The sequence below is a fragment of the Balaenoptera ricei genome, chromosome 11 (genome assembly GCF_028023285.1).
Source record: "Balaenoptera ricei isolate mBalRic1 chromosome 11, mBalRic1.hap2, whole genome shotgun sequence".
Classification (NCBI taxonomy): Eukaryota; Metazoa; Chordata; class Mammalia; order Artiodactyla; family Balaenopteridae; genus Balaenoptera; species Balaenoptera ricei.
The window spans coordinates 36,601,631-36,614,395 of record NC_082649.1 but is presented as its reverse complement, the minus strand read 5'-3'; the positions used below and the strand labels follow the sequence as shown (position 1 = coordinate 36,614,395).

The 12,765-nt window shown below is 41.5% G+C and overlaps 1 protein-coding gene across 1 annotated transcript in view; it reads left to right on the top strand.

Annotated features, from left to right (window-relative positions):
- Positions 1-588: 588 nt before the first annotated feature.
- DNAH8 (dynein axonemal heavy chain 8) overlaps positions 589-12,765 on the top strand; it is a 329,367-nt gene continuing 317,190 nt past the window's right edge. The window contains exons 1-4 of the mRNA XM_059938771.1: positions 589-739; positions 6,060-6,554; positions 6,664-6,798; positions 11,996-12,080. Of these exons, the coding sequence (XP_059794754.1) occupies positions 6,105-6,554; positions 6,664-6,798; positions 11,996-12,080 (670 nt within the window). The 5' untranslated portion in view covers positions 589-739; positions 6,060-6,104. The remainder of the gene's footprint in view (positions 740-6,059; positions 6,555-6,663; positions 6,799-11,995; positions 12,081-12,765) is intronic.

The window sequence follows — 12,765 nt, the reverse complement described above, 5'->3', positions numbered from 1 at the left end:
TTCAGAACTAATTGAGTTACTGGGTAGCACAGAATATATATATATATGTATATATATATGTATATATATATATGTGTGTGTGTATATATATATATATATATATATATATATATATATATATATAAACACCTAATTAAAATGGAGACCCATCACGCCTCGTCAGGGGTAAAAGCAGAAATGTACTGGAAAGGGCCGAGGGGGGGTAAACTTTGAAAAGTAGTCAGTTTTCTTCAGTCTTTCCACTCTATATTACCAGTCATAGGTTTCTGAGCAAACAAATTCAAAGGAAAACATTTAATGTTCTCTAGTGAGACACGAAGTAACTTCAGAAAACGTAAAGGTCATAGAAAACGCTGTTTTATATATCAAGGCATTTCCGTACCAATCCCCTCAAAGCCTACCTTGGAATCCTCCCAAGTCCCCACCCCCTGAAATATTCCATCTCTAGGCAGCTGCTCCTGCCGCGGCGGCCCAAGGGCCCCTAAACAGTGTTTCACTTCTCAGGCTCGTGGGGTGATTGTCCCGGCCCGCGAGCGCGCGGGGGGCGGCACGGGGTGGGGAAAGCCCGCGCCCCCGCGCCCCGCAGGGAGCAGAGCCCGGCGGAGCCCGCGCGGGGCGCCGGGGAGCGAGCGGGCCTCGGACTCCCAACGGCCGAGCCTCGGTGGCCGCGGAGACCGAGCAGGAGCAGCTCCCGGGGCTGCGCGGACGCTCGGGGCCGCCAGGCTGAGCTGAGCGGCGGGTGAGTGCGCCTCGGAGACTCGCGCAGAGCCGGATTCCCCGCCCCGCTGAGGTCCGGCCTACTTGCCTCCCTCTGCCCCCCAGCTCCCCGCTAATGCCCCCAACCTGTCCAGTTCTCACCCCACTACAACCCGCAGCGAGCCCCTGCCCTTGGTGAATCCCAGTCTCTTCGTTGGACGTCTGACAGACTCCACACTCCGCTCCCCCTTTTAAGAATGCAAAAGTAATACAAACAGAAGGTCTAGCCGTTCAGGCTAATCTTCTGCCCTCGCTCCTCCTCACTCCCCTACACCACGAGAATCTCAGCACTAAATTTGCCACTTCTCCTAAGTAAGCTGAGCCTTTCCCTGCTCTCTTGCTAGGATAGTCCCCTCTCCCGTCCTCTCCTGACAGCTCTTCAGACCCAAGTCAAATGTCATCATCTCTGTGGTTTTTTCCAGAAGTTTCTTTCCCTTCTAGTCTCTTTCAGCCCTTTGTTCATTCACCTTTTCTTGACGTTGACCACCCTGTGTGTGTTTAACAGTCTGCCCTCTCCCCCACCCACCCCCACCTCCGTTTGTGCGCTTTGCTTTGGAGGGGCTTCTCGGTTGTGTATGTCGTCCCAGCGGCCAAGCACGCAGAGACCCCTTAGTCATCATGAAGGGATAGGGGTACAGAGATGGGCACAAGAGAAAGGGGTGTGGTTGAAATGGAAACTTGCTCCTGGAAATGACTAGGAATGATTTTGTGGACGTCCAATGAACCTCCAAAATTGAACTTAAAGAGAAGGGGTGGTGGGAATATAAAATGATTGTATTTGGCAGCAAGTTGTCTGGGGAGGACACGGGGAGGAGGAGGAGGAGGAGAAGACGAAAAGGTGTTTATCCCGCATCCCCTCTGTGCTCTTATGGCCAGCAAAGCGTGAATACTTGGAGTAAAGGCCCGCCCCTTTGTTGCCGAAGTAATCTTGCTAAATTCTAAAATTCAGAGGGAAATTTAGGTTCTAAATTTTAAGTCCTAAGATATATAGGAGAAAAATATAAACACATATTGTGTGTTATTGTATATGATATAAACACATATTATACAAGTAAAATATGCACATGATTATAATTTTTAAAAAACCATAAAGTTATCAAATTGAAAAGTACAGCTCTTCCTCTGCTTCTCTTATCTGGCCTTTTTTACTCAAGGTAATCATTGTTCATAATTCATAATTGTGTATCTTTCCTGGAAAGCTTCTAATGCATTTTATTAAATCTAAACTGTTACTGATTATAATTTTATGCAATTACATAGATGAAAACTACATATTATATGTAACAGCATAAAGGAAAAAGATGTGAGGAAAGGAAAAATGGTTGCCAGTTAAACCTTCTTAAAAGTGTGCATCTTAGAATAGATGAAATACCATGTATATGCCTACATACACTTTAAAAAATTTATACAATTGATATACAATGCACAGTACTACCTTGGTTTTTTTTCTCCATGTAACAATATGTGATTGAGATGTTTCTATATCTGTATATATAGCTTTACCTCATTATTTTTATTGCTAATGTCAAATTAAAACTTTATTGAACAGAGTACTATGGTATAATTAATGCATCCTTTATCAAGGAACATTTTGGTTGTTTCCAGGAAGTGTATTTGTTTTCTTGCTTCTTTTTGCTGTTGCAAACATGTTGCTTATATACAAACATGTGAATGTGTATATATAGTAAACTAATTTATATTTACTAAAACTTTTTCCATTTCAACTATGTAATCTATTAAAATTTTTGCTACAGCTTTTAGGAATTCTTCTATATAAAACAGCTGTGTACATTTTCTAAGTTACAGTTAAATAATTACACCAGTCTTTGGGAGTGGTAAACTGACATTTTATATTTAGAGTTCATTACATGCCAAGTATGATTTGACATTTGAAAACCATGTAGGAAAAGCATCTCAAATGATTTCATCAGAGGAAGAATTCTACAGCTTCCTTAAGCAAAATCTCCGCAAAATGGCAGTAGTAATTTATTTATTTTGAGAGTCTGAGGTATATGATTTACTTTAAAAATGTAAACTGTAACAAATTATTTAGAAATTACTTGTTTCTCAGTCATGATAGCAATTAATACCTTGTTATCATTTTCCGTATTGCCATTGTGTACAGACTACTGACCATAAAGACTCTTTATGTTCACAAAATAAGAGCTTACCCTGTCCTTAGCTTGAGATATATATGTCAGCACTCAATTCACAGAGTGCAAATTGAACTCTTTACATAAAACATATATTCTGAGAGGAGTATTCTGATAAGTTTTAGAAATTAAATGCTGTTCCCCGCCTCCCTTAAAACAGCTTCACATAAATCCCAAGGAAACTGAGGTAAGGAGACACACATAGAGGTGGAAAGTATATGTATGTTATATTTAAATATGTTTACCTGAGTTGAGGCTATAGACTATGTTTATTAGATTACCATAGGAGCAGAGTAACTCACAATGACCTCTTTCAGTGTATTTTATTATAAACTTGGGGAATTCTTGATTAGGAGATTTTCACACATGACCTAGGAGTGCTAGAAAAAAAGGTCTGAGTAGAACTGAGCCTGTTCCCTAACATGTTAACATTAAGAATCTGTGTTTGTATGAAAACCACATTTTGTTCTTTTTTAACTGATTCTGAATCCTTGCTATTTGTGGTCTTTTGGAAGAATAAATATGATATTGCATAATTCTAGGCACTTGTTTTTCCCAGCTAAATTCTCCCCCTTCTGACCTCTTCATAATTTTTCGTAGCTTTACCTCTTTACTTCTTTATCTAGATTTTTTTCTTTCCGCTTCTGATTGAATCCTTCTTATCCTTCAAGGCCAACTTATGTCCAAATCCTGCATGAAATCATCTTTGTCTATTTTGTCCACACTAATTTTTTCCTTTTCTAATTTCCTTTTCTGGTAGAACTCTACAATTTTACACTCTTGGTTGATTTGCAAAGATTACTTTATCTCCTCAATAGGATTGTGAATGCTGGAGGACAAGAATCTTGTCTTGTTTTCTTTCTCCAAGAGTGAGTGTCATGCCCTTGGGCGTGTTTCAGTTACTCACACCACTTTGAATGATGGCAACTGTGGCACAGAAACGGAGGGAGAGGATTTTGGGGTTTTTTTTCTTCTCTTTACACTCTATTTGTCTTATTTTCAGCTTTCTTTCCTTCTTTCCCATTCCGTTTTACTTGCTTTCAATTTTCCTTCTCTAAGCCTATCGATTCAGCCTGACCTTAGTCATAGATTTTGTTTAACCTAACTGATGTTATTCAGGACTACCTTAAGCTTTTTTAGCTTTTAATATCCTTTCATTGCAAGATTACAAATAGCTAGGTGAACAAGGGGGCAAAACTAAATAGGGCCGTGATATGATATGATCTGAAGTTTAGAAAGATCAATTGGGTGTGTAGTTGGATAAGATCTGTGACTTCTCTGGATCTTAGTTTCATTATCAGTAAAAAGGGAGAGTTAAACTAGGTGATTTCTAAGGTTTATTTTCTAGTTCTGAAATTATGTGCCATGAATCTTAACTATCTTGAATCTCCAGGGAATTAATTGTGTTGGGTAATAACATTTTGTGAAAATTTAATCTGTGAATCTGTGCCAACACTTAAGAAATAGTTGTCATTTTTAGATGGAAAACTCATTAAGATTTATTGTATACTTCCTTGATTTCTTAAACAAAATGTCATGATTCAACTTTAATCTTTCCTTGATGGCTTAAATTATAGTGGCTCTATACTGGCTTAAATAACTGTGTATCTCTAGAAAGAGCATTTACTGCCTATGGAGAAGCTCTCCGGCCCTACTGAGCTCAATCAGTACATGTGTTTCACCATTTATTGAAATTAAAGTAAATTTTGCTTTCGTTTCAGAAACCAGACAACAATGCCTGTTGATATCCTTTGAGAGAAGGCACGATTCTCTTAATGGAGTAAATTGTTTTGCAGAATTCAAAAGCATAAATTTGAGCAGAGTGACAGGTAGTTGATACGACTTCACTAATGTATATCATCATAACTGTTCTTGAGTTATTATAGATGGCACAACCAACTCCTCTAGGCCAGTTTCAAGTGTAAGAACGTAATGCACACGCAACTCCTGGGTATTGTAGCAGTTTGAGAACATTGGTCCTTGTTTGACATCTTGGGTGTGGGTAGGTAAACTGGTTAGCTGGCAACTAAAAGGTCAGTTTGGGTCTTTCTGTTCTTGAATAGGCCAACCTAGCATATCAAAGAAAACAATTTCAGCTGTTTATGGGTCCTTTGGAAAACCTGGCGAGGGCAGATGTCAGGTGCAGGTTACAGGCTATCTCTGTGTCTGATGGAGGGCTGCTGGTGTCCCTTCATGCAAAGCACCATCTTACTTAGGCCAGGTCTGCACCAGTGTCCTCAGAATTTCTCACTAGAAAGCCTCTTTATCATCTTCTTTTGAACTATCTGCTTTGGAATTTGTTCTTTTGTTCTTCAGGTATTTACTGTTATACTGGTTTCTGGATCTTAGCCATATCCCAAACTCCTATTTATTTTGATGGAGGCTTGATTATTGCCCTAAATATGATTTTTTTTTTTCTGTAAGTAACGTTTTGTCCCATTCCGCTGGCGCCCCCTAATTTTCCTTGTTATGTGCTCATGATAACTTACACACTCCTTTATAATTGGAGCTTTTCTGATTGGGTAGGTTGGATTTATACTTTTTATGATATCGTTGCTTCAGTAAATAGTCACAATCGCATTTTAGCATGAATTTTATGTTTGGACTTGGGATATTCATTCTGGCTTCCGAGAATATGTTTTATGCTTTTTGGGTGGTCCTGGTTATGCTCATATAGATGAGATGGCTGGACAGTTGAGTGTCTGATTGGTGAATTGTATAGTAGCAGAGTTTCCCCAAGCAAGGAACATTTCAGTCCATGTAGTTCTTTGCTTGATCTCTTGGATAAGTATCCTGGTGTTGATCACCAGTTGGTCCTTGAGTACAGTTGCTCTCACTCTTTTTTCACCCCTTTTTCCATACCTGAGGACAGGTGTCCTCCCATCAATTGCAGTGGTTACTTATAGTTTGAAAAAGACCGTAGAGGTGTGTAGGTGTAGGGGTGTGTGTGTGTGTGTGTGTGCGCGTGTGCACGCGCTGTCCCACTTAAAAAAAAATTCTCTCTCTAGCCCTGTAAACTTAGTTTCTTTAGATAATGCAGTATGGGAGAAACAGATAATTTTGCTACCTGTCTAGCTTCAATGGGAGGGATAAATTAAAACATCATACTCAATTTATTGAACAGTTTTAAAAAAAATTTTATAATCCTAGGTTTTGAAGTTTTAAGGTGCTCTGCAGGTGGAAGGAGTGGATAACATGAGCGCTGAAGAAGGTGACCCACCCCCTCCGGAAGAAGAAGCCCCGCCCTCTTCGGGAGAGGCAGCACCTCCTAGCTCAGAAGATGTTGCCCCTCCGGATCCAGGAGATGAGGCTCCCCCGCCTCCGGAAGAAGAGGCTCTTCCTCCTTCCAGTGAAGAGGCCCCGCCCCTCCCAGAAGAGGCATCTGAAGAAGATACTGTCTCTCTTTCCGAAAAAGGTCCTACTTCCTCTTTAAGTGATTATATGAATCTCATTCCTTCTGATGAAAGGATAGTTATGCCAGACGAAGATGACCCGGATCCGAGAAGGGTTCGACCTAGGCCTGCGCCCCGAATGGTTCAATCAATGCCTTCTGATGTGCTCTCTCAGTCTTCCCGCAGATCATCCAAATATCTCCGAAGTATGAGTGGCTTTTCAAATCTACAGGAAACATTAAAAGAGAGACAGGTTTTGCTTATAATACCATTTTTATTAAGTGTCACTTTTATCTGAAATGAAATATTTTGGTGATTTTTCTTCATAATTACAATTTTTACACATGGTTTTCATTCTTTAGGCAAGATTTAGAGATGCAAGAGAAAACCGAAAAATGAAAATTGACCCTTCATACAAATATATATTTGAAATTCTATCAGAAAAGCTTGGCCTGGACATAACAACTGTGGAAGAATTAATTTTGGATTGCCCATCTGTAAGTTTAAGTCTTATTATTATTTTTTAATTACTCTTTGAGAAGTGATTGGTTGAAGAAACTTGAATCGTTGTGAACAACAAAGCATTTAGAAAGAGACGGTTGGGATTTAACTGAATAGAGAAGAAGCTTTATTTTACCTAGTTAATAGCCAATTGGATGATATTTCTAGTTTGGCCTACTATTGTGGAGGAAGGGAAAAAAAGAGTTGGCAACTAGAATTGAGCTAAGATTCTAACTCAAAATGGCGTCAGAAGTTAGAGGGCTAGTCAAGCACAGGTAGAGTGATATTTTAAAAGTACAGGTTATATAAACTACACGTGCAAATCATTTGGGTCGAAAAACAAACTGCAGAAATAGAGCTAGGGAACAGTGACTACTGCATGAATATAGTCGAAAACAACGAGGTGATTACCATGTGTCTCTGCGTGCCAGGGACAGCCCTGGATTATGCCTACTTTTCTAGCATAATTATTAACAGTTCCTCCTTTCTCTCCTAAAAGGGTCCCAGTTTTGGATGGTGAATTTATATGGTCACCTTAATTATAGTAATATATGATAAACTGTGACTTTCATAGCAGCTCCTGGAAGCACTGTCATAGCTTGCTTATAGCTCAGGTTCTAAATTTTCAACAAAATTACTCTTAGCTGCTTGAGCTTTTTATCAAGTCTAGGAGTGACCTGGGCTGGAGCTTCTACAAGACCAGTGAGCAGGTACATGCTGGTGGTGAGCCGGTTGTCCCACTGAATGCAAGGGTGAGAGAGTTGCATTGGGGGCGGCACTGTGGTGAGGTTGCCATTATCAGGGTCCATACTCCCTGTTCTTGCCCAGTGAACTTGGGCAAAACTCTTTAGCTTGCTCTAGGAGTGAAGAGTCTGTGGAATGTTTCCTAAAAGAGCCTCTCCCTTGCTTGATGCAGTATGTTACCAAGTTCTGGAAGTTGTCTGCCCTTCATTTCTTCCAGGACCCTTATAAAGCTTTAGAACTGGCAGGCCCCTGACAGTTGAATGGGATTGATCATTTTCTTGTTCCCTTAGTGTGTTACAGTGACATGGGCATGTGATTGATGCGGAGAGATCAATAGCTCTGAGCTATTGTAATGGCAAAGGATAGACAAACTTGGAGATGTGTACATAAAACAAGAGGTGCCACAGCAAGCAACTGGAAGTAGGATGGTTTCCCAGGTCACCAAACTTCCCCGTGGGAATGTGTGTGTGGCTAAGGATGGCTTCACAGGCATGCGGGCTATTAGTTGAGTAGGCCCTTGTGCTGAAGGGCCCTGCCCTTGGATAAATGATCTCCTTTTGCCATCTTAAAATTATTAATAATTTCTAAAGAAGTGGTTCTGAATTTTCATTTTTCACTGGGCCTCACAAATTCTGTAACCTGTCCTGGCTATGGATGATACCACCCAATGGCAACAGGATTCTCTTTGCCACTCTCAAGTTGTTTTTGTTTGTTTGTATTGTTCTTTCATTTGTGTTCATCTCTCCTGGCCTCTCTTCTCTACTATTTTGGCTCCTCTGGTACCTCTGGTTATGTGTCTGCCTATTCTCTAGGTAGAAGAAAGTGATGCAAAACAACCTTGCACACATCACTGAGCAGATGACCAAGAGATGAAGGAAAGGCCAATTTCTAAAAAATGTGATTCTTAGTAGGCCCAGGCTTCAGGCCTGTCCCAAGCACCATTCCTGTGCTTGGTTAGGGAAGAAACCATATAGGTAATCAATGTTGTTGCACCTGAAAATTTCAAGGCCACATATTTGGCTAACTTCACAATCGGAATCCCACTAGCTCTGCAAAAGATTTAGGCATAGACGTGGGGACTGGGCAGTGCCTTCAGAGGAAGACTGCTGCTAGGACTAAGTTGGGGAGATGGGTATCTACAGAGGTGGTATTATCACCCTTAAATATTTGCCACCTGGTTTTCTGGGCTGGCATTCTCTACTTGGAGGAAGTCTCTCTCACTGGCTAGCATGCTGACCAGGAAGTGGGAGTGCGCAATGCCTGCAAACCCTTCCACTTGTCATTCCTGGGGGCGTGTCTTGGACTTTGGGTCTTTGTGGTTAGCTTCTTCCTTTAAGGCTATCATGGACCAGGCCAGACACTGCTTAGGCTGCAAGGAATGGGAAATCAAGGATTAAGGGAAGAATCAAGCCAGGAAAGGTGTTTCCTTAAGAGTTGCTGGTGAATTGCAAAGCCCCAGTAGAGGGAAGATAGTAAGTACATCTAGGATGGAAACCAGTGTCAAAATCTGGGAGAGATTAGAGTGCTCATTTGATTACATGGACAAAGCAAAGAACATGTAGTAAATTGGCATCACGATTAATGGATGGGTGAGTAAGAAGTTGGAGCAAGGGGTGGTATGTTTTGTTGTGGTTGTTTAGGTAACTGGGTGTACGGAAAAGTTTTTCTTTTATGTGAGGTCTGTTGGACAATCCAGAGTGAAAACAGTTCGTTAAAGGCTCCGTAAAAGGGTAGACAACAGAAGATGTGGTGGTTATTTTGTTTGCCTTCAGATCCATTCCCGACTGTGCTCCACCCTGCTCTGTGGCCTGGAAGGCTGACCTCTCCTGAATCTACCACATGGGCTCCCTCATCCTCTGGTTTCCACGTGGCTCGGCTTCTGGGAGCCACCAGCAGGAGATTGGCGGGCGGAAGAGAAAGAAGCCTGATCCCTCCCCACTTGGCCACGTTTCTGCCAGTGTCCTCCCGAGCAGTCCCTTTCCCCCAGCTCCAGCTCTCAGCCTGCTTCCCGCTACCCCATTCCCCCCAGCGCCCTCCCTTCCAGGCCTTGAGGTGGTACTGGTTTTCCTCTGTTGCTAGTCCTGTGTTGCTGCTAGTGCCACAGCTTCCCTCACCCTGCTCTGGCCTCTGGAAGTAGCCTCTTTATTATAAGGTTTCTTCAGAACCTCTTTGTTATGACTCCTTTGCTTGCCAGGACCCTAACCAATACAGAGGTTTCTGCGGCATTGGCATTCAAGCCTTTGCTACTTCGTGTGTTCCTGCTACTTTCATTCAGCGCTGCTCATGATAGTCACAGACATTACTTTCCTGGCTTAGTGTTTTCCAAAGTCAAGACAGCAGCAGCACAGTTCTGTGGAAAGAGAGCAGATCTGGAGTTCCAGGTTCTGCACTTGTGGTTATGTGTCTTTGGGTCCTTCACTCAAATTCTTTTTATTTTTATTTATTTTAAATTTATTATTATTATTATTATTTTGGCTGGGCTGCACAGCACATGGGATCTTAGTTCCCTGACCAGGGATTGAACCTGTGCCCCCTGCAGTGGAAGCGCAGAGTCTTAACCACTGGACCACCAGGGAAGTCCTCAAATTCTTTTTTGTTTATTTATTTATTTTTGGCTGCATTGGGTCTTCATTGCTGCGTGGGCTTTCTCTAGTTGCGGCGAGCGTGGGTTACTCTTCATTGTGGTGCGTGGGCTTCTCATTGCAGTGGCTTCTCTTGTTGCGGAACACAGGCTCTAGGCATGCGGACTTCAGTAGTTGTGGCACGTGGGCTCAGTGGTTGTGGCTCGCGGGCTCTAGAGCACAGGCTCAATAGTTGTGGCGCACGGGCTTAGTTGCTCCATGGCATGTGGGGTCTTCCTGGACCAGGGCTCGAACCCGTGTCCCCTGCATTGGCAGGCAGATTCTTAACCACTGTGCCACCAGGGAAGTTCCCTCAAATTCTTTTTAGCTTTAATTTTCTTTTCTGCAAGAGGGGCATAATAATGCCGCCTTACCTAGTGCAAGGTTGTGGTGAAGCTCAGATGAAGTATTTGTAAAATATTATGTGTTATAAGTGAATTTTTAACCACAGTCATGATTATGGCCCATGACGGTTTTCACTCTGCTGGCCTCAGGAGTACAACATGTCTAATAAACAAGAATTCATTACGCTTGATATTGAGATTTTTTTTTATCACAGTCATGTGGTCTACTTTTGAGAGTTTGGATGCATTCAAAGCTGATGGGTCATAGAAGTCACATACAGCATGAAAGTGTGGAACTGGGCAAGAATAGCTATGCTGACAGCTTCTGTACCTTTTAGGTGGTAATTATGCAAGAGAGCCAAGTTTACGTGTGAGATGGAGAGTAGAAGATGAAGGGCTAGAATTTTGCGCATCTCCGTGGCTCCATTTCATCTCCCAGGGTGGTGGTTCCCAAACGTGGTCCCAGGACCACCAGCAGCATCGCCTGGAACCTTTTAGAAATGCAAATCCTCAGGCCCAGCATTCTGTATTCTTAAGACGTCCCCTAGTTGCTTCTCTGATGCACACAAGAGTTTGAGAACCATTGTCCAAGGGTGAGAGGCTTTGCCAGACCTGAGATACTTCCTACAGGAATTGGTCAGTAAGTGAAGAGAAACCCACTGCCCAAGAGAGACACTTATGTATGAAATCAGTGGGACTAGGTGAAGGGAGGTCAGTAAACTTGTGTTTCCCTAATGATGTGTGAGAGATTTTGTTTATGTGACCTAGATATCTACTTACTAAGATAATTATACTGACTCATAAGTAATTAAATTCATGCTCATAAATATGGAAGACATTATATTAATTTGTTTTTATATTAGTTTGGCTACAATATAGGTCAAATTATAATTGCTGAAAATATAATTACTCAAATAATTGGTCAAACAAAACAGTTAGTTAATAAGGCAAGTTTTACTGTTCCACAAATCAACTTTTAAGAATAGTTTCTCTTGGGAATTCCCTGGCGGTCCAGTGGTGAGGACTCCGTGCTTTCACTGCCAAGGGCACAGGTTCAATCCCTGGTCAGGGAACTAAGATCCTGCAAGCCACCCAGTGCAACCAAAAAAAAAGAGTAGTTTCTCTTAATAATAATTCTTTATGTTTACCTCCAGCTGGACTCACCTATTTACCCCTATAAGATGCTGTGAGGCAGGGTTAGGTAAGTGGAGGCCCACTTATATATGTAGATCAGTAATGTAGGTTTGGAAATAGAATTCACCCTATATTCCATGATAATTTTGGAGTTAAATTAGTTCGGATTCTAATCCTGCCTCTGATGTACCTGCTTCTGTGTACCTTGAATAAACTCTTTTAGCCTCATTTTCTTTATTTACAAAACTATGAGGACTAAGGTATGTAAAATGCCTAGCACAGGGCTTGGTTCATTTGATTATAGTTTCTTAGTCATTTTATTGATTATCATTTTCTCTTTTGTTTAACAGCTGGAAGCATTTACTGTTTTTTTTATGAAAGATGGTTGTAAGACATTGAAGTTTTTGTACCAGGAAGGAGATGTACCTGGTCTTGGTAAGGACGTTTTGCAATGGTAACGTGCCAGCTATTCATGAATGAATGTTAAAGTGCAGCATATCTTTTCTCTTATACATAGACAATCCTATATTTATAAAGAAAATTTACCAGGAGCTTACAAGATTGCTATAATGATTGAAGAAGAAAGCATCCTTATAGAAGTCATTGACCTCTCCTGGGAATACACATTTTCACTAGAATTTAATTGCCTTTTCCTTGAAACAGGCAGAGCCATTTTGTACACGTGTTGTCAGATGACTAGAAATAGTCATGAAACCACCCGAAAGCACAGCAGTCACTCCCTGTGGTCCTGGGTCAGCATCTTGTGTTTGCTGCAGCTGGCAGTGGAATATCTGGCTTTCCCTACTTTTCACATTATTCCAAAAAGAACTGATACTTTACCAGGTCGTTAAACTTTTGTCTTAATAACTAGGTACACGGATCATCCTTTGGTTTTAGACTACTTATCTTATAAATCTTGTTGATTTTACCGTGTCCCCTCTGTTGGTTCTTTCTTGCTTTCCTCCTCTGCTGCCTTTAAGCTAGGCTTCTATCTCATGCCTGCCCCAGTATTCCAGATTGAAAACCAGTATCTCTGTTACCAGATTTCCTCTCTGAAATCCATACTACTTATTCCTGCCAAGTAAATCTTTCATTGTCCTGCTGTTGGATTGAGTCCAAA